Consider the following 19,023-nt stretch of genomic DNA (forward strand, 5'->3'; position numbering starts at 1 on the left):
AGCCTCTAAGCATCTCCATAAGACCTCCCTAGGAATCATGTCGTACGCTTTCTCTAGATCGATAAACACTATGTGGAGATCCTTCTTCTTATCCCTGTATTGTTCCACCGTCCTCCTAATAAGGTGGATAGCTTCTGTGGTAGATCGCCCCGGCATGAACCCGAACTGGTTGTCTGAAATAGACACCGTCCTTCGCACTCTCATTTCCACCACTCTCTCCCAGACTTTCATGGTATGACTTAGTAATTTAATACCCCTATAGTTGTTACAGATCTGGATATCGCCTTTGTTCTTATACAACGGGACCATTGAAAGCCACTTATATCACATAGCAACAAGGGTATTAAGATATTCAGTTGCACTCTTTTTGGACTTCTAATTAGGTGCAGAAGCTGATTGTGGCATTAGGATCTGTTGAAATGGTAACAGTTTTGCTACATGACTTTGATTTATTAGCAACATCCGAAGCACGTTATGAATTCGAACTTCGTTGTAGATAACAGCCTTGTTTTAAGTGGAGAAGGCTAGAGGGGTGTGTCATCACCCACCGAGTTTTAAACTGTATGCTAACTTGGCCTCAAAGATTTCTCGGTTATAGTTAAAATGGTAATAGTTTCATTTAGTGAGTTCATTGATGAGAATGGGATCTAAAGCTTCAAGAAGAAATTTTGTTGGGGTCTTTTTAGTACCTTCCGAGTCTTTCTCTCCGTAGTCTGACATGTTTGTTTGGCAAAGTATTTACTTGGTCAACATATAATTGGGTGTCGTTTTCCTGGGGTCGGTTATATGCAACAACAATTATTTCTCAATCTCAAACAAGTTGGGGTCTGTTATATGAATTTTCACTGACCATGTTTCTCAATTTAAATTCATCTCAGGCTAACATTCTACTTACGAAATAACAAATGAATGGATAAATGAAGTCAATGCGTTGTGAATTAAGCAACGACATCATAATATCCGAATATAGCTTTTTCAAACTCCAATGATGCAATGAACAACACAAACTCATAATTTTTATTTTGAATGATCCATATTCAGACCCCACTTGTGAAAAATCACTAGGTTTGTTGTTGTTATTGTAATGATCCATATTCAGTATGCTCCAGAAATTTGTTTCATAGTTGTGCAGTTGAAGCCCTGTTTAAAATGACTGAATGGAGATGATTTTTGTTCAACTTTCTCCTGTGATGATTGCTTCCCCTGCATGAGCATAAGTTGCTTCAGTTTAATTTTTATACACCTAGTGTAAAAGTTCACTTAAAAGACGACTACAGGTAACCGTCCATAATAAGTGAAATTAGTTCTTGGAAAATAAGATATATTACTTGCTGCAATATGCTAAAATACACTAAAAGGCAGTTCGGTGCACAGCGCATCCTGTGTTCACGCAGGGTCCGTGGAAGGGCCTCAACCCAAGGGGTGTGATGTAACCGGCCTACCAGGATTCAAGCATCAGTTGCTGATTACACGGCTCGAACCCGTGACCTATAGGTCACGCGGAGACAACTTGATTGTTGCTCCAAGGCTCCCCTTCCATGTTAAAATACACTAAAAGAGCAGTACGGTACACTAAGCTCCCACTATGCGCAGGGTCCGGGGAAGAGCCGGACCACAAGGATCTATTGTATATAGCCTTACCCTGCATTTCTGCAAGAGGCTGTTTCCACGGCTCGAACCCGTTACCTCCTAGTCACATGCCAACAACTTTACCAGTTACGCCAAGGTTACCCTTCCATGTTATAATACATTGATAGCATAAAAATTCTTTATACTATCCGTCTATATAAGCTAATTCCACATTGCTTATTTAGATCAAGGCGAACTAGAATAGGCTGATTGATCTAGTAGAAGGATGTATTAGCAAACATACTTAAACATCAGACAGCATTACATATAAAGACAGAAGTATACACAGTAAAAGAATATGAGAAATGTGGAAGTGAAACAAGCTGTTAAGCTAGAATCTGTTCAAATTTAAGGAAAAAGAGATCATACTGACCAGTACTGGTTATGTAACACGAACGAGTCGATTTTAACTTTCTTTCCATCGTCATTTCTGTTCCAATGGTATAATGCATGTGTTTTGTTCTTAATCTCTAGCGTAGAATGGCCATAACTTGCTTCGCGGAATGCAGAATAATCTGGTTGAGGATCTCTAAATCTGCACAGATAAACAAATGAATATATAGTTCCAGAGCAAGTTAAGAAGTTAAAAGATGTTGAAAACATAAGTAAATAATCAATCTACACAGTATAAACTTACCTTGAAGCAAGACCCTCTTGATTTCCTCCATCACCAACTGTTATATAAACTGGAGCTGCTTTATCTGGTACGGGATAAGGATCACCACTCGAGACGTTATAGTGTATATTTGATACCCGATACTGAAAAAAGAGAATACGTTAGCAAATCTCAACAGCATAGCTATCACAAGGCAACAACAACAAAAACAACAAAAACCCAGTGTAATCCCATATAGTGGGGTCAGTGTAATCCCATATAGTGGCGTCTGGGAGGGGGGAGGGGAAAATAGAGTGTACACAGATCTTACATTTATCTTGTGAAGGTATAGCTATCACAAGGCAGAAAAGTCGAATATCTTACCAACACAAGATAGATGTAAAGTGAAATAACTTACTGATCGTTCATAGGCGTGGACATGGCCGGCAAAGATTACATCAACTTTGTGCTCAACGAACCATCCTTCGAATACGGATCTCATACTTTCACCCTCCATAAAATGGGCTACATTAGTGTTGTAGATAGGAACATGCATAAGAACTATAAGCCAAGGAGTCTTCTCTCTGTCCACATTCTTTAATTCCTCTCTCAGCCACTTCCATTGTGGTGTATACTTCACTGCATGATAAGAGACACAAAGACTAAGTAGCTATATAATAAAAAGGGTAGTCTGGTGCACAAAGCATCCAACGTTCACGTAGGATCCCAGGAAGGGTTGTATTCTATGGGGTGTGATGTAGGCAGCCTACCCTGACGCAAGTATCTGTGGCTGATTCCACGGCTCGAACTCGTGATCTATAGGTCACACGGAGACAACTTCACCGTTGCTCCAAAGGTCCCCTTACTAAAGGGCAGCCCGGTGCACTAAGCTCCCGCTATGCGCGGGGTTCAGGGAAGGGCCGGACCACAAGGGTCTATCGTACGTAGCCTTACCCTACATTTCTGTAAGAAGCTGTTTCCACGGTTCAAACCGGTGACCTCCTGGTCGCATGACAACAACTTTACTAGTTACGCCAAGGCTGCCCTTACTAAGAGAAATATATACGTGAAATGATGCTTACTACCACGGCCAAAAAGAACAAGAAACATTTTTCCATCTCTATACAACAACAATAAACCCAGTATAATCCCACAAGTGGGGTCTGAGAAGGATAGTGTGTGCGCAGAGCTTACCCCTACCTTCAAGAAGGCAGAGAGGTTGTTTCCGGTAGACCCTCAGCGTAGGAAAATCAAGAATCAAGACAATGAACCGTTGTTGCTTCACGTTTAAGAAAATCAAGAATTAAGACAATGAAACAGGAAATACCGAAAGGAGAATAGGTTGATAGCACAATTATGTGAGCAGATGCCCTCCTAATAGCATACCAAAGTGGGCTACTGCTTTTTGAAGCTTGATAAGGTGTAGGATATCTGTACAAATATGACTTGAATGGAGTTACTTCCCCCTGTGGTTAATGAAAAAAACCGTCAAATCTTAAAACATTATTGATATGAGGCACAAGCACTTGAGATGTTTGAATCAGACATGAATAAGGAAGAATTGGTCTTTAAGTAAAATATAGCAGGAAACAACATTATGTTAAACATCTGAACTTGAGCTGTGTTGCAGAACTTTACCATATACGGCATATATTCTATCTCATGATTCCCGGCTGACCAAATCCAAGGTTGATATGCTGCACTTTGTTCAACAAAGCGGCCCCATGTATCCCAACGGACACCAACATCATGATACTTATATCTGTCCGCGTAAGAGAGATCTCCTACAAATAGTACGCTCTTCGCTCCACTATCCATGTAATGCTGAAGCGTCGAAAGAGAGTTATATGTTTGTCCTAGATCGCCTGAGGAAAGAACAATGCATTGAACACTGAAGAGTTGCTTCATTGGATTGTTGAATTCTTATTGTCATAACTATTAGTAATCTTTCAGACTGTCATGTTGAATAAATACAACAACAACAATAACAACAAATCCAATGAGTTCTCACAAGTGGGGTCTGGGAGGTCAGTGCGTACGCAGACCTTACCCCTACCCTGGAGGACAGTGACTAAAGACAATATAAACATCATAATGCGGTAAAGCACTACACTCTTTTAGAAAGCGGATAAAGGTAACGAAATATAAACTACTTACCTATGATTCCAAATTTGTATGAAGCATCTGGATCAACCTTTGGAGGAGTTTCAAACCAGAACTTTCGAGCAGAGTCACCATCTCCAATTTCATAGTAATACTTTGTGTCATACTGAAACGAAGGTAAAACTAATCTGTCAATCCAGATAGAAAATGGAGGATAGCATTTAAGACATCATGGAACATCAGTGTCATGAAACTGTTTATGCTATTATCAATATCCAATACATTAGTCAACCTATTGTTCTTAATCCGTGTGCCAAGTCAACTTAATCTCATAAAATTGAAGAGGAAAAACATTAAGGAACTAAGAAAAGTGATCAAACTACCAACTTTACAGCAATGAAATACTTCCAAGCAGCAGATTTAGTAGTACTTGTGTGTTTGTTTAAGGTATATGAGAAAAAAACTCAACTATATGCTTTTGCTAATATAGTTGTGTGATGTATAAAAAAGGGCAGGCCAGTGCACAAGCATCCCGCATTCACACAGGATCCGGGGAAGGGCTGCACTGCAAGGGTGTGATGTAGACAGCCTACCCTACTGCAAACACTAGTGGCTGCTTCCACGGCTCATACCCATGACCAATAGGTCACACGGAGACAGTTGTGTGATGTATATGACCCTTAAATGAAGAGATGACATCGTGATTCTTTTGTCTTAAAAAACTATTAAACCGAGAATTCTAATTACCTGAAGGCCATCAAGAAAGCACTGATGTATATAGCCAGATGTGTAGTTGTAAAATGTGTAGTTTGTTACTGAACCCTCAGCTGTAAATTCATATTTTCCTTCAGATAATCCGTAACGTACTTGACTAGGCCCCGGTTTATCAGGCGTAATCCATGAAACTAGGACAGCCTTCCCTTCATAATCACCCTGTGTTATATGCACCTATAGTAGAATGAAGATATTAGCATTTTAGAACTTTAGCATGAAAAAACCTGCAGTTTATATACAGTAGTCAAAAAGCGAACATGGAATTCTAGCGTCTTATTATCTTTGAACATATCCTAGACCCCACATGTAAGATTTTAGTGGGTTTGTTGTTGTTCTTATCTTTGGAACATATGAGCAGAAGCTGAACAGTGCACTCGAAGATTATGAGCGTAGTTGATATTACAAAGTACTTTCTCATCATGTAATTTCTCATTCTTTTTTATAGTGATTATAGGCAACTTTGCAATTTGAAGATCAAAGACTATCTATTCAATTAAGCATGGTTTGAAAGCAGTCAATTATGTAATACTAATTGACTTTGAAATTTTTCTACCTAAAAGTTATATGTTGCTCGTATCCTTCAAAAATGTCGCCAGGTGTGTATCGGATCTTTCAAAAGTCCGGCAGCATTTTGGAGGATCCGAGCAACACAGCCTAGATGTCTTTCTTAATACTTCAAGGGGTTCAAATTTCAATGCAATTTCTATACCATTACTAATTCTGTTTCATTGTAAACAACAACAACAACAACAATCAAGTGGAATCCCACAAGTGGGATCTGGGGAGGGTAGTGTGTCCGCAGACCTTAACCCTACCCTGGGATGGTAGAGAGACCGTTTCCAATAGACCCTCGGCTCAAAGAAAAGGAAAGGAAATCATGCTACTCGAATTGAATTATCTCGAGTTCTTGAACAGGTTACAACACAAGATTACACTCATTCACAAACATTTCTTATGAAAAATCAACTGAAAAAATTAGTTAAAGTAACTTACTTGTTGTGGAGCATTATAACCCTTAGGAACAGCAAAGACTTCATTGTCAAGAGGAATATCCACAGATGGCCATTCATTACGAATAAATGAACTCGTTATACCAGCATTCCCGTTGTCTATCAATAAAAAGACGGACAACGAAAAGAAGAGATGAAGCAACATTGACTCCTCAATCTCAAGTAACAAGAATTCAACAACACCAATTAAATGATTCACTGCATCAAGAAAGAACATATATTGTAGTAATTAGAAACAGAAGTTTGGATAAAGAAATGATAGCTCCATATCTCAAAGAATGCATTTTGTTTCCATTTTAGAATAAAACTACAGATTTCATGGACACATTACTAAAAGAGTTTAACTTATACAATAACTGTGTAAAACTTTCCACACTATCAGGATACTTAAAGTATATTTACAGGCAGGGGCGGACCTATGCTATACCGAGAGGGATCACCGACACACGTAAAGTTCAACAAAAGTTCTATGTATACATGTATATGTTCTTAGAAAATAGTAGTAATATATTAGTAGTGGGCACCCTATATACAAAGTAGACTTCGGTTGAATCTAAAAGTGCACTCGCAACCTTCAATCCTGGGTTCGCTTCTGTTAAATTACCGATAATTGTCCATGAAAAGTGGGATTTTTGTATGCTTGAAAATAAGACAAGTTACCTACTTCAAGAGGTAAAAGTGATCTAAGAGTGTAAAAATACTTTACACCGTCGGTGAATATAAGTCAAACTCAAACTGAAAACATGCATCATACCACATAAATGAGTGTAGAGTTTAAGTTTATGCACTGACAATATCAAACATACTAACATAATTACAAGTAAATTTTTATGATAAACATTAATCGATAACATGATAAAAATGATAGTTAATCTACTAGCATATACTCTATTAAACTATAGTGTAGCGTAAAAAATCTTTAGCAATGAATGTTTATAATTTAAATCCTTATTGGTTGTGCATTAGAAGAACAATAAAGTGATAATAGGATAAATACCTGGAAATTAGGCTGAAACCACTAGAGACTGAAATATTATTGGCGAGTTGTTGTTGCTGTGTGGAGTTGTTGGTATTAGCATTCAGTGTATTGCTTGTTTGATGACTAAAGTGTTGAGTATAAGTAATAAATGATGAGTAGGAGACGTAAAAATAGCAACAGGAAATGGCGCAAGATTGGATCAAGATATGTTGTCTCAGTCAATATATATTTAATTATGGTACTGTAGTCAGAGGCGGATCCAGATTTGAGGCTTATGAGTTCCTAATAACTGAGTTCACAGTCAGATATTTATCAACATTTGGTGAATTTCTTAATATAAATACAGGGTCTACGCAAGAGTTACTGGGTTTCCGGAAACCCGCAGTCTATGCACTAAGTCCGCCCCTGACTGTAGTTATGGGTTTGTTTTGTTATTATGATAAATAGAGTGATGAGGATGTCAGAACACTCTTCCATGTGGCTTGGGAAGTTTTTTTTTTCTTTGTTAATTTTGTATTTTAATTCTCTATTATATTAAAATCATTTCGCGTATGTTAAGAGATTCAATACTTTATATATACATAATAAAAATTCGTTGTATTACAATTTTCTGATGAATGGAATTTGGTTAAAGCTCTTGCGTCCATTTAGCTTCACCCCTAATCGTAGTGTCCGTATCAGCTTGCGATAGAATAAATTATTTGAAATTTTTTATCTCTTTAATTTGAACCTTGCTATCCTTGGATGTAAAGCACGTTTGGTGGGAAGTTTCCTAACGTGGTTACTTCATGGAGTACACTAGCAACCGATTATTTTCTTCTTTTAAGAAACTATTTGTAATACTTTCTCCGTCTCATTTTATATGATACTGTTTGATGTGGTATGAAATTTAAAAAAGAAATTAAAATTTTAACATTTATGATCTAAAATAAACCTTAAATAATTGTGTGGATATAAAATCTCATTAAACGTAAAATGAAAAACTTAAAGTTAAATTGATTCTAAAAAATTTTAAAATTGTCATTTTTTTTCGGGACGAACTAAAAAATAAAATATGCCTAACATAAAATGAGAGAGGAAGTGTTATTTTTCATCTGTTATGAAGCTAAGTGGAGTAGCATGTTAAATCAATGTCTTCATTAAATATCATTATATAATGAAATGAACAAACATTTTTTAAAATTATCTTTTTGGTCATATACTTAGAAGAGTAGAAGAGTCTAGCGAACACTATTCCTAAAATGCAATTGTTAGGCGTATAGAATATTCAATAGCCAAAATAAAAGGATAATTGGTCCAATTTTCTCATTTAATTGGTATTGAACATAAAGACATTAAATTCTTTATAACCGAAAAAATTCTCAAGAACAAGTAACGCACGGTTCGAACCTCCATGGATAATGGACTCGCCCCTCTACCCTTCTCCACTTAAATACCAAATTTTTCCTGTGGTAGGATTTGAACACGTGACATGCAGCTAACCACACATCATGTGTTGTACTCTTACCACAAAGTCAAGCATTTGCGGTCACCGCCCTTACCAGAGTGTAGCTTCGCCCCTGAGCAGACGTACTAGTAACTGTGACTTTAACTCCAAAAGTCTTAGCAAATTTTACAGCCATATGACCAAGACCACCCAATCTCATGCCTATGTCAAATAATTCGAGGAAAGATTTAAGTTTTATGCACAGACAATACTAAAAATATTCTCATGCAACTCAGATAAAATTGGCTTCCTTGTTCAATATAACCGTTACAAATAGCCATCCAAAAATAATTTTAAAAAGAAAAAAGAAGAAGAAGCACGACATGGCCTATAAGCTGTTCGACTTACCTTCCGACTTGCCTCTTGGAACTCTCACCTAAGTTTAAATAGTAGAAATGACACCAGGTAGCTACTCTAAAGGGTTGCTATTTAAGAGTTAGTCATTGCATCCTGAATTTCAGTTTTTCAGTTCAAATTTTCGGGACAAAAAATGTCCTGAGTTGTCCTGAAGTTAAGATTTTTAGTTTAGAATTTCAGGACAAAATAAGTACTGGCTAATCTCTAAACAGCATCCATGAGAATGGTTATTTGTGCACTTTCCCCGTTTAAATGTCAATAGGATCCCAGATCAATACATCCATGTGAGTCTTCATGGCCATTTTTGCTGCTCTCTTTGCAGCTGATACTGCATAACTTGCAACTTTGACAACTTTCCAGGATATTTCATTTGCTTCCATGAATTCCAGACATTCATGCAACATACAGACAATGTCTTGATCTGAACAGCAATCTGAATTATGGAGTTCCTTAATCAAGATCTGGTTATCAGAAAAAATTACGATTGGAGAATCTATGACGAGGGACCATTTCACTGCATGCTCAAAGGCATGTACTTCTGCATGTAGTTTGCTCCTGACCTTCAACGATCTTCTAGCCTCAGCCACTTTAACCCCAGAGTTCCACCGATAAGCTACCCATGCCATTCCAGCCCATTCTTGTCCCTCTTTCCAAGCTCCCTTAACCTCCATTACTAGTACGTTGTCGTCCAGCTGTACATCAGAATCAACGTTGAAAGCATTGACATCGACAATTGTTCCTCTATGCACCTCATAGAGCTCTCTTATTGCTATGCCAACAGAATACGGAAACCTTGAGTGCTCTTTAATGGCAGTGGAAATGACTTCTGAGGGAACAAAAACAGCTCTTTCATGCACTAACTTGTTTCTGTGCTTCCAGATCGCCCATAGGACAGCTAACGAAAAACTGAAATCTTCATTTTCAGGAGCTGACAAAGTCCACTTAAGTAACCACTCTTGAAATTCAACTGGGGTCCCAACTTTAAAGTTTAGGCCCAATCTTGATCCTTCCCAGACTAGCTGAGAGTATTTACAGTTCAAGAATACGTGGGTCAAGTCTTCAGCAAAGGATAAGCATCTCGGGCAAGTCGATAGAACTGGCAATTCATAGAAAATAAGTGTTGCATAAAAATATCTTATTTCCCCTGGGACTGACAATTCTTTCAACCTCCCAGTACACAACTCGAGATCCTCTTCATGCAAATGCTCAAGCTCAAATCTGTTAGACTGCCAAGCCCATTCCAACCTCATCACCTCAATATCATCAGCATATACCAGACGAACTCCCCAATTTGATGACATACGACAATCTAGAGATGCCTCAAATCTACAATAGTCATTTGGATTATCTATCAACATTGTGCCCTTACCTTTACCATTAAAATGTAACTTTCTTAGGTCCAATTGTAAGAAAATAAAGCAGTCATGACTGCCATATGCTACTACATTTGACACTTGCAAATGAACTATTTTTGCAGGAGTTTGTTGATCCATAGCAGTACGTCCTGGCACCAATTTTGTAGTGATTGTTGCACCCCATAGCAAACTGAATGCAAACTGCCTATTACGGTTTTTCGGTGATTCGTCATTTAAGAAAGGAAGCTGACAATAGATAGCAAATCCCATAAACTTATTATTATACCAGTGTCTCTTCAGGTTGAAGGAAATCCTCGTTGAACATGTCTTACGATACTTGAACCACCTAGGAACCTTAGCACTTGGATCACTTCTAGGGAAGACAATACCAAATCTCCCCCCTCTGCGCTGGTCGTCAAAAACCAACTACAACAATATTAATGTTACACGATTAGTTCATTTTTAAAACATCTACAGATACAAGATTACATCCTTTTATAACCGTGGTGTCCGGGCAAGCTTGCATGCACAGCCTCACCTCAACTAATTCCCGAGGGTACCTGCTATCTCCAACCAGTACAGGTACCCGGTAATTCTGTCAACCAAGGCTTGGACAGATGGGAAGAAATCACCTACGCCCTCCGTTCCAATTTATGTGAATCTTTTTGATCGGGCACGGAGTTTAAGAAAAAATGAAGACTTTTGGAATTTGTGGTCCTAAACAAGTTAAAAGGGGACCCAGAATATTTGTGTGGTTATAGAAGCTTCTCATTAAGGGTATAATTGTAAATTTAAGCTAAATTGTTTCCAAAGTTAGAAAGGGGTCATTCTTTTTGGAACGGACCAGAAAGGAAATAGGTTCACATAAACTGGAACGGAGGGAGTAGTATTTTAGCCTCCACTGAGATTTAAACTTGAGATCTCAGGGTTCTCAACCCATTTAATTGACCACAGGCCACACCCTAAAACGAACAAAATCGCATCCTTGCATGCTTAAAATCTCAGAAAGTTTATACGGAAAGACAGAAGGAGAAGCATACCTTAAGCTGCACTATTGACAAAAATGGAAGGAGAATCTGTTCTAGCATATCCGTCATGTTCTTCCTTATACAGTTTCTCATCTTTGCACCAGAACTTTCCCTGCGTGAAGCACACCACATCTCTTGCAACTTCTGATTAGCGAATGAGACCAAGTACAACTCTTTGTACATGGTTGGTAGTGTTGGAATGCTTTCCAAAGCAAAGCGATCGTCTAGAAACAGTTTCATTATACGTGGAGGAAGCTCTGGCAGCTCTGTTAGCTTTTCACAATAGGTTATGTCAAGGTGTCGAAGGCGGTTAAGTAGCACAATGCTTTTAGGTAAAAAGGTGAAGTTATTTCTGCTCAGGTTTAACTCTAGTAGTGAGGCCAAGCATCCAAGATCCTCAGGAATACTGCCATCAAACAAATTGCAAGCACTGAGATCCAGTCTTATAAGTGTGCAAAAGACTGATAAAGTGCTGGGCAGCTGAAACTTCAAATCAAGTTGGGCAAAACATCCCCAACTGCATAAATCGCTCAAATGAAAAGCCTTGGGTACTTTCCGAAAAGATAGGTACTTCAGTTTCCTCAAGCATGTGATGGAATTTGGGGTGCACCAAACTGATGTTTCACTCGCATCAAGCCCCTCCAAGTTCACTAGTTCACAAATATCTTCTGGCAAGTTCTTTAGTTTGGTACAGCGATTGAGGTAAAGATACTTCAAATTTTTCAACCTGCACATGCTGCTAGGGAGCGTTTCAATGTTACTGCAGCCACTCAAATCTAGATAGCTCAGGAATGATGATGTTAATTCAAGTACCCCAAAGTTTGGCTTCTTGAATTCTGTTAAACGATTCACATTTTGCTGAATGTCTGGAACTTTTCTCAAACTCCGACAACCAGAAAAATTTAGAACTTCAAGAGACCCGGATTGAAACTTAGAGGGAAGCCTTTCAAGTTTTTCACAACCTTCCACATCTAAAATAGTAAGCTTTTTGAGGGCTCCAACAGATGGGTGGACCTCTACCAGCCGAACACAGTGACATAGGATTAGCCTCTCCAAATTTGGAGACCCGGAAAGGTCTGAAATTTGGATTAATTTTCGAGAATCACTCAAATCAAGAATACTCAACCTGTTTAAATGCTGTTTTGAACAATTAAATGAAATCAATGAATACAAGTATACATTAAATTCATGTCTTTTGTATGTGCAACTACAGTTTTTGTAACTTAGATCATAGAAGAAAATAAGTCTTAAACTATATATTCGCAGAGGACTCAAAAACTCAAAATCATACCTTTGACCCCTTCCAGAGGTTAACCACGTAACTGCAATGCATAATAAGCCCCACCAGCTTTGGTGGTTCAAAATTTTCTGGCAATGATGGTGAAGGATAATATGACCAATTAATCCAGCATAAGCTGTTAGGAAGAAACTTAATGGGGTCATGAGAGCAAAAATACATGACGTTCTTGTGAGATGATGATACAAATATTCTTAGTCGCTTCATATGTCTGAAGACTTCATTGCTCAGGTGAATGGTATTCTCCTCTGAGCTGGACATCAACGGGATTAATATGACTTCTATTGCTTCTCCGCCCTGAGAGGATTCAAAAATTGCATTAACAGAGCGCAAAGGACAAGTCATGCTTTTATACTTGCACATGATAATTGAGTTTAATGCTTTAAAAAATGAATCTGATCAAACAATGATTTCTATTTTCTAACAAAATGTGGGAACTAATTTTATCCATCCTTTGAAATAGACATTCGTATCGCTTTCATGAAAAAGATCAGATGTGGGACTATCCTGTTGTGAGCAGGCAAGAGCAGAATATTGTAAAATTGTGATGGCTTAAAAATTTATCAGGAAATATTGCTACCGTATGTTCACTTAAAATATCAGCAATATCCTCATGAAGCCATATCCGGCGCCTTGGGTATTCTTGCACTGCAATACGTCGGCCCATTTCTCGAATCAAATCATGTATCCCAATCCTACCAAATGATGATACAAAAAGGAGGGACTTCTCAACCAGGACATCAATAATTATTTCAGTGAACAGTTTTTTCAGAGTAGCAGCATCTGATGTTACAAATGAACATGTTAAGTCTAGGAAAACTTGCTTCACTTTATCCCCTAGCCCATCATAACTTATCTTAAGCTTTGAAATGATTTCATCATTAGGAATATCTTGCAGTGTATCCAGTGCACTCCTCCACTGCTTTATGTTCCGTCCACGAAGGAAGGAACCCAAGACTTTAAGCGCCAGGGGAAGGCCACCAGCGTACTGTACAACTCGGTGAGAAAACAGCTCAAAACCATTGACCGGGGATGTCTTTCTAAAAGCATGCCAACTAAATAGCCGAGTAGCTTCAGCTATAGCAAGTAAACTAACTCTATAAGTGTCATCACAGTTCAAAAGCAAGTGCTCGTCCCTCGCTGTTATAATAATTCTACTGTATTTACCAAACCAATCATGGGCTCCAGCTAGCCCATCCAACTGGTTTTGGTGATCCACATCATCAAGAACTACTAGAACCTTCTTAAAGCCAAGCCTTTTTCTTATTATATCAATTCCACCATATTCATCAGCAAGATTCACAGATTCAATTGTCAACACCTTAGAAAGCACAGTCTTTTGCAAAGACAGCAATCCTTGTTTATCTTGATTTTCTTTAATATTTGCAACAAAGCAAGCACCTTCAAATCGATGAGCAAACCTGTCAAAAATGGCTCTTGCAATAGTGGTCTTGCCAATACCACCCATCCCTGAAATACCGATAAATCGAACATCTTCACATTCCATCATCAACATCGAGCTTACAGCCTGAATTTGTGATTCTGCTCCGACTAGAGTGCCACTGATCATCGACTTTTGGCACAACTCATTAGCTATCTCTTTCACAATGCGTTGAATGCACCAAGACTCATTTCTGCACAAGAAAGAGAAGACAATGACAATCTAAGTGAAAAGAGTTTAAAGTAAAGAAGAGAAAAAGACACTTAAATAAAGCACAAAATAGATCAAAACAAAAAAGGAGACTGTGAATTTGGTATCATCAAATAGGATTACATAGGAGTTGTAAGAACAAACAGGATAGTAATGACCTTACTTTGTTTCTTTTTTTTTTATCTTGGATTCTAATTCTACTATAGTGAAAGATCTTTCACTTCACCATAGCAGAAACCTCGCTAACCTTCTCGGCCATTTAGTCTAACCATAAGTACCCCCTCCTGCTTACCCACCCACCGTGAGGCAAAAAGGATTGTAATTACCATACTTGTTAGAACGAGATAACTTTAGCTAACCTGTGTATTTTACAGGTGTGAAAAGTGAACGAGTAGATAGTGGCGCAGGATTTTACAAAAGCAATGTCATAATTAGAAGAAATGGACAAACGAATAAATGACTTTAATGACAAGCGGTGTCATTTTCTATACGTATCCCCAATATTTTCATTTTTTCTTATAACTATCTAGTGAAAAATTTCGACCAAGCATTGTCCCGTGACACCCCATGGTATAAGGTGCGTATGCCCCTGCGAATAGATGGCTGGGTTATTTGCGGCTAAATAAATTCATGGGATACACAAAGTAATTGGTACATTAATATTTTTGCTTCCTAGCCCAAGACTAGAGAAGTCTACGAATGAAAGTTCTTTGTGCAAATGCACCCATTATCCAAGAAAAACTCAACAGTATAAGAAATAACTTTCTGCAAAAAGATCAAGAATTTTAATGCCAAGGAGAAAGGCTACTGACCCATTGTAAGTAGTACTATGCAGATCATGGCCTGCCAAATTGGCTGCTTTATTTAAGGCTTTCCTCCAACTATGCACCTTATTGGTGTCACCCTTGAATTCCTCCTCATATTTGGAAAAGGCTTCGGCAAAACTATTTCTCTGGGAACGTACTTCTGATGGATTTATGTCATAGAAAATTGGTATAACTACCTGCCCAATTTCATTTCGACATTCCATGATCTTCACTAGCTCATCCAAGCACCATTTGGATGATGCATAGTTCTTTGAGAAGATGATAATGGCAAACCTTGACCGTTTAATGGCATTGACAAGTTGAGGTGAAATCGATGCACCTCGTTCTAGTGTTTCATCATCTTTGAAGGTATTGATTCCAGCCCGACGTAATTCTCTGTAAAGGTGGGCTACAAAGGTCTTACGCGTGTCTTCTCCTCTAAAACTCAAGAACACATCATAATCCCACTGTTTGGAAGGTGGTAATGAACTATAAGAGGTAGATGGCATCTTTAACCAAGTAGAGTGGAAATAGGAGAACTTTTCTATCCTCTATAACCTGCTGTTGCACTTCCTCAACAATTTAATGAAAGCTGCCTTCTGAAGAGTTGAATGACTCCAGGAATCACTAGACAAAACAACAAACACATTATTCCAAAAACTATTTCTACTGGTCAACTTGTGAAACAGAATATTAAGACAACTCAATCAGATTTAATGACATTCCAAGTTACTTCATTATCCTTTTTCTTTTTTGTGATAACCGAGACATCTCCGAGGGCCAATGCCACACGGTTCGAAACTCGGTGGATGATGACCCGCCCCTCTATGCATTTTTCTGCGTCGAAATCGTGACATGTGCCTAATCCACACATAACAAGTCGCACTGTTACCACTAGACTAAAGCCCTAGGGATCCAAGTTGCTTCATTATCTTCGAATAGAACTCGTCAACAATGTACACTTTGGTTAGTCATATTCTATTCATTGCACTGACAAATGATAAAATCTAAAGCCTACTACTAGCCAACGAAAGATCAATGAAAGCTGCATTATTCCTAGGGGCAGATCGAGTGAAGGAGCTATGGGTTCACTCGAACCCAGTAGCTTTGGACTTAGAAAAGCTACTTAGACCTTGTTTGTGTTAAAAGATCAACTACTTTGACTATATTATATTTCCAAACTGAGTAAATTAGAGGGATGTGGTAGAATTCCAAATCCAAACTTACAAAGTTCAAATCATGGATCCACCTCTGATTATTCCTCTGCCCACCCTATACTTAACAAAAACTCCTCCTCGCAACCAAGTGGCAGAGCCACATGCAAAGTTATACTGCGTAAATAGAGTAAAATCAAAATTCTTCTTATAAACATATAATGTTTTGGATCTCCTTAACATGAGAGAAATACAGGTTAAAATCACAGGTGTGATTTTTTTTTTTTTAATCCCTTGTTACAATTCCTGGCTCTACCACTGCTCACAGCAGTCCGTCATCCAACTAAACAATAATTCATGCAACATTTCACCCAATCCCAATGGGGGAAAAAGCCCACTGAGAAGCAGACCCCAAGGTCCAATTTGCAATGTTCAGAAAATAAACATGATTACTGTAGCTGAAAAGAAAAATTAAGAACCTGAGCTTGAAAAGTGTAGAATTTGCAAAAGGAACTTTTTTTTCTTTTCTCTTTTTGGTATTTGCTATAAAACTGAAGGCAGCTTCAAGGAATCTTGAACACATTTTAGCATCATTTGAACCATTCTCATATTAGGAAATGAAACTGAAAGTAATCCCAACTCACATTTCACAAGAGAAAATACTACTACAATAACAACAACATACCCAATATATTCCTACAGTGGAATTTGGGGAGGGAAATGTGTATCAATATTTTACCCCTACCTTAGAGGTAGAGATATGTTTCCCATAGACTCTCGGCTTAAGAAAAATATAGTGAATAAACCATGTTGAAAATAACAAAGACAAGAACAATAGCAATAGCAAAATAGCACAACAACAAGAACAACAAACCCAGTATAATCCGATAAATAGGGTCTGGAGAGGATAGTGCGTACGCAAACGTTACCCCTAACTTATAGCACACAATAAGAAGATCGAAACAAGGGGAAAACAACAGATAACAAGAAAAGATACTAATACTCCATTACTGTAGAAAATAAAACACAACTAATTCAGCTTAAAAAGAAAATGAACCACCTTAGTTAGTTGATAAAGGAGCTGTTTTACTTGCTTAAAAGCACATTACATCCAAAAAGAGATGAATTAATGAGCAGCTCCCTTTTAGTTGAATCTTCAATAGATCCTAATCTGCTTAAGAGGAAACCATGATAGTTGACTTTTAGAAGAGAGGGGCTAGGCGTTTTTCTTTATAAGAGGTTGACTAATTTATTTTGCCCGAATTGTACTTGCACCATCAGAGCGGGTATGTGACAAAAAATAATTTAGTACTATCTCGGTTTCCATTTATGTGAACCCATTTGATTGAGTATGAAATTTAATACTGTTCAAAACCCGGAAAATACACCAGTACATTATACTGGAGTTCCAGCATAAGTATGCTTGAACTCCAGCATATTATACTGGAGTTCCAGGATAAGTATGCTGAAACTCCAGTATATTATGCTGGAGTTCTAATTGTCCAGTATAATATACTGGAGTTTGGAGCACCGGTGCTCTAGTCTCCAGTATATTATACTGGAGTCAACAAAGTATATCGGTCCAGCATAATATGCTGAAGTTCATACACAGGTGCACCGAACTCCAGTATATTATGCTGGACCGGTCTATGTTGCAGCAAAATAGTGGCTATTTTTCATTGACTTCGTAAACATTGGCTATTTTTGAATAACCAGTCCCAAAACTGACTATACCGTGCTATTTTTACTAAAATTATTGGTTGAATTGGATAGATAAATCGAGTGGAATGCGACTTATAATAAATACAACTTATAAATCGCATTTGCTTGAATGCGACCTATAATCTATTCCACTAATTGTTTTTTGAGATGAGGTGCTAATTTCTCTAATCTTCACTTCCGCTATTAGTTTTGGTTAAGAGAAAAAGCAAATTTGGAAGTCTTATTAGAGAAAAAGTTGGCAAACAGATAATACTTTTAAATGATAAATATTTATCCACACTGTGTGTTTATATCAAACTATATTAACTCACTATGATTAATTAATTTAATTAGATGAGAATGCACATAATTTACCATATGGTTAAATGATTGAAGTTCATATGCAAAACATATGTCATATATCTATTGGTTTGGTGTAAACACCCGGTGCGGGTAAGTATTTACCCTTTTAAATTCGTTATTCTTGGATCCAACTCCCCTCCATTTCCTAATCTCTCCATTTTTTCGAGTTCCTACTTAGATTGGAGACACTTGTCATGATTTAATATTAATGGATGGGATTTAACTGAACAAAATAAAGCCCTAACCATAATTAAAAGTATTTAATTCCTTCTTTTATTTATTACCAAATAATATCTTTTGCAATCTCACAATTATAGCTACACATTATCTAAGATTCCTTCTTTCTTTCTTGTAGTAATTTTCTTTCCAACCAATTCTAGCAGTGTTTTCTTTAGTAATATTCATATGCAAGTCTAAATGAATAAAATTTTATCCCAAGGTTTATTGATACAAATGAATGAGAAACATCCATAGGTTAATTTTGAGATGTGACCACAAATCTACCATTGAAAAGGAGAAAGCAAGACAACAATAATAATTGAAAGCTCTCCAATACATGGTTCTGCTACGAATAAATTTTAATTTTTCGGTTAAAATTAGATTGAATTTTTAAATAATTATTTCAAATTTTTTTAAACGATAGTGAACTCCAGAATAATGAAAAGAAAATTGTGGAATGGAAGGGTAAATTTACTACGGTAGATTGCAACTTAAATTTCTAAAAGGATTGACATG

The 19,023-nt window shown here is 37.5% G+C and overlaps 2 protein-coding genes across 3 annotated transcripts; both read right to left on the reverse strand.

Annotated features, from left to right (window-relative positions):
• Positions 1–891: 891 nt before the first annotated feature.
• Positions 892–7,243, reverse strand: LOC107771325 (bifunctional purple acid phosphatase 26-like). Of its 2 annotated transcripts, XM_016590676.2 has the most exons (10): positions 7,109–7,243; positions 6,095–6,309; positions 5,075–5,275; positions 4,382–4,493; positions 3,863–4,089; positions 3,552–3,690; positions 2,643–2,863; positions 2,267–2,388; positions 2,003–2,164; positions 892–1,203 (listed from the first exon to the last, which is right to left on the reverse strand). In XM_016590676.2, exons 2-10 carry the CDS (start codon positions 6,254–6,256, stop codon positions 1,119–1,121), a joined length of 1,431 nt encoding a protein of 476 aa, XP_016446162.1. In that variant the 5' UTR covers positions 6,257–6,309; positions 7,109–7,243; the 3' UTR covers positions 892–1,118. The 2 variants fall into 2 exon arrangements, with proteins under 2 accessions (XP_016446162.1, XP_016446161.1); XM_016590675.2 differs by lacking the exon at positions 7,109–7,243 and having other exon boundaries at positions 6,095–7,075.
• Positions 7,244–8,811: 1,568 nt separating this feature from the next.
• Positions 8,812–17,454, reverse strand: LOC107771328 (TMV resistance protein N-like). Its single transcript, XM_075220137.1, has 6 exons — positions 17,285–17,454; positions 15,077–15,697; positions 13,194–14,247; positions 12,608–12,910; positions 11,329–12,453; positions 8,812–10,714 (listed from the first exon to the last, which is right to left on the reverse strand). The coding sequence occupies exons 2-6, from the start codon at positions 15,577–15,579 to the stop codon at positions 9,182–9,184; spliced, it is 4,518 nt and encodes a 1,505-aa protein (XP_075076238.1). The 5' UTR covers positions 15,580–15,697; positions 17,285–17,454; the 3' UTR covers positions 8,812–9,181.
• Between the last annotated feature and the right edge of the window lie 1,569 nt (positions 17,455–19,023).

Source organism: Nicotiana tabacum, chromosome 8 (genome assembly GCF_000715075.1).
Source record: "Nicotiana tabacum cultivar K326 chromosome 8, ASM71507v2, whole genome shotgun sequence".
NCBI classification, from domain to species: Eukaryota; Viridiplantae; Streptophyta; class Magnoliopsida; order Solanales; family Solanaceae; genus Nicotiana; species Nicotiana tabacum.

What these genes read in the sequence shown, in the direction of transcription:
- LOC107771325 (XM_016590675.2), bottom strand. Translation starts at nt 6,328, where the DNA reads ATGTTCTTTCTTGATGCAGTGAATCATTTAATTGGTGTTGTTGAATTC. An exon ending in ATACAAATTTGGAATCATAG is followed by an intron (nt 4,090 to 4,381) that starts GTAAGTAGTTTA and finishes TTCTTTCCTCAG; the next exon opens with GCGATCTAGGACAAACATAT. An exon ending in CAAGAGGGTCTTGCTTCAAG is followed by an intron (nt 2,165 to 2,266) that starts GTAAGTTTATAC and finishes TTATCTGTGCAG; the next exon opens with ATTTAGAGATCCTCAACCAG.
- LOC107771328 (XM_075220137.1), bottom strand. Translation starts at nt 15,579, where the DNA reads ATGCCATCTACCTCTTATAGTTCATTACCACCTTCCAAACAGTGGGAT. An exon ending in CATAGTACTACTTACAATGG is followed by an intron (nt 14,248 to 15,076) that starts GTCAGTAGCCTT and finishes TTTCTTGTGCAG; the next exon opens with AAATGAGTCTTGGTGCATTC. An exon ending in TGTCAATAGTGCAGCTTAAG is followed by an intron (nt 10,715 to 11,328) that starts GTATGCTTCTCC and finishes ATATTGTTGTAG; the next exon opens with TTGGTTTTTGACGACCAGCG.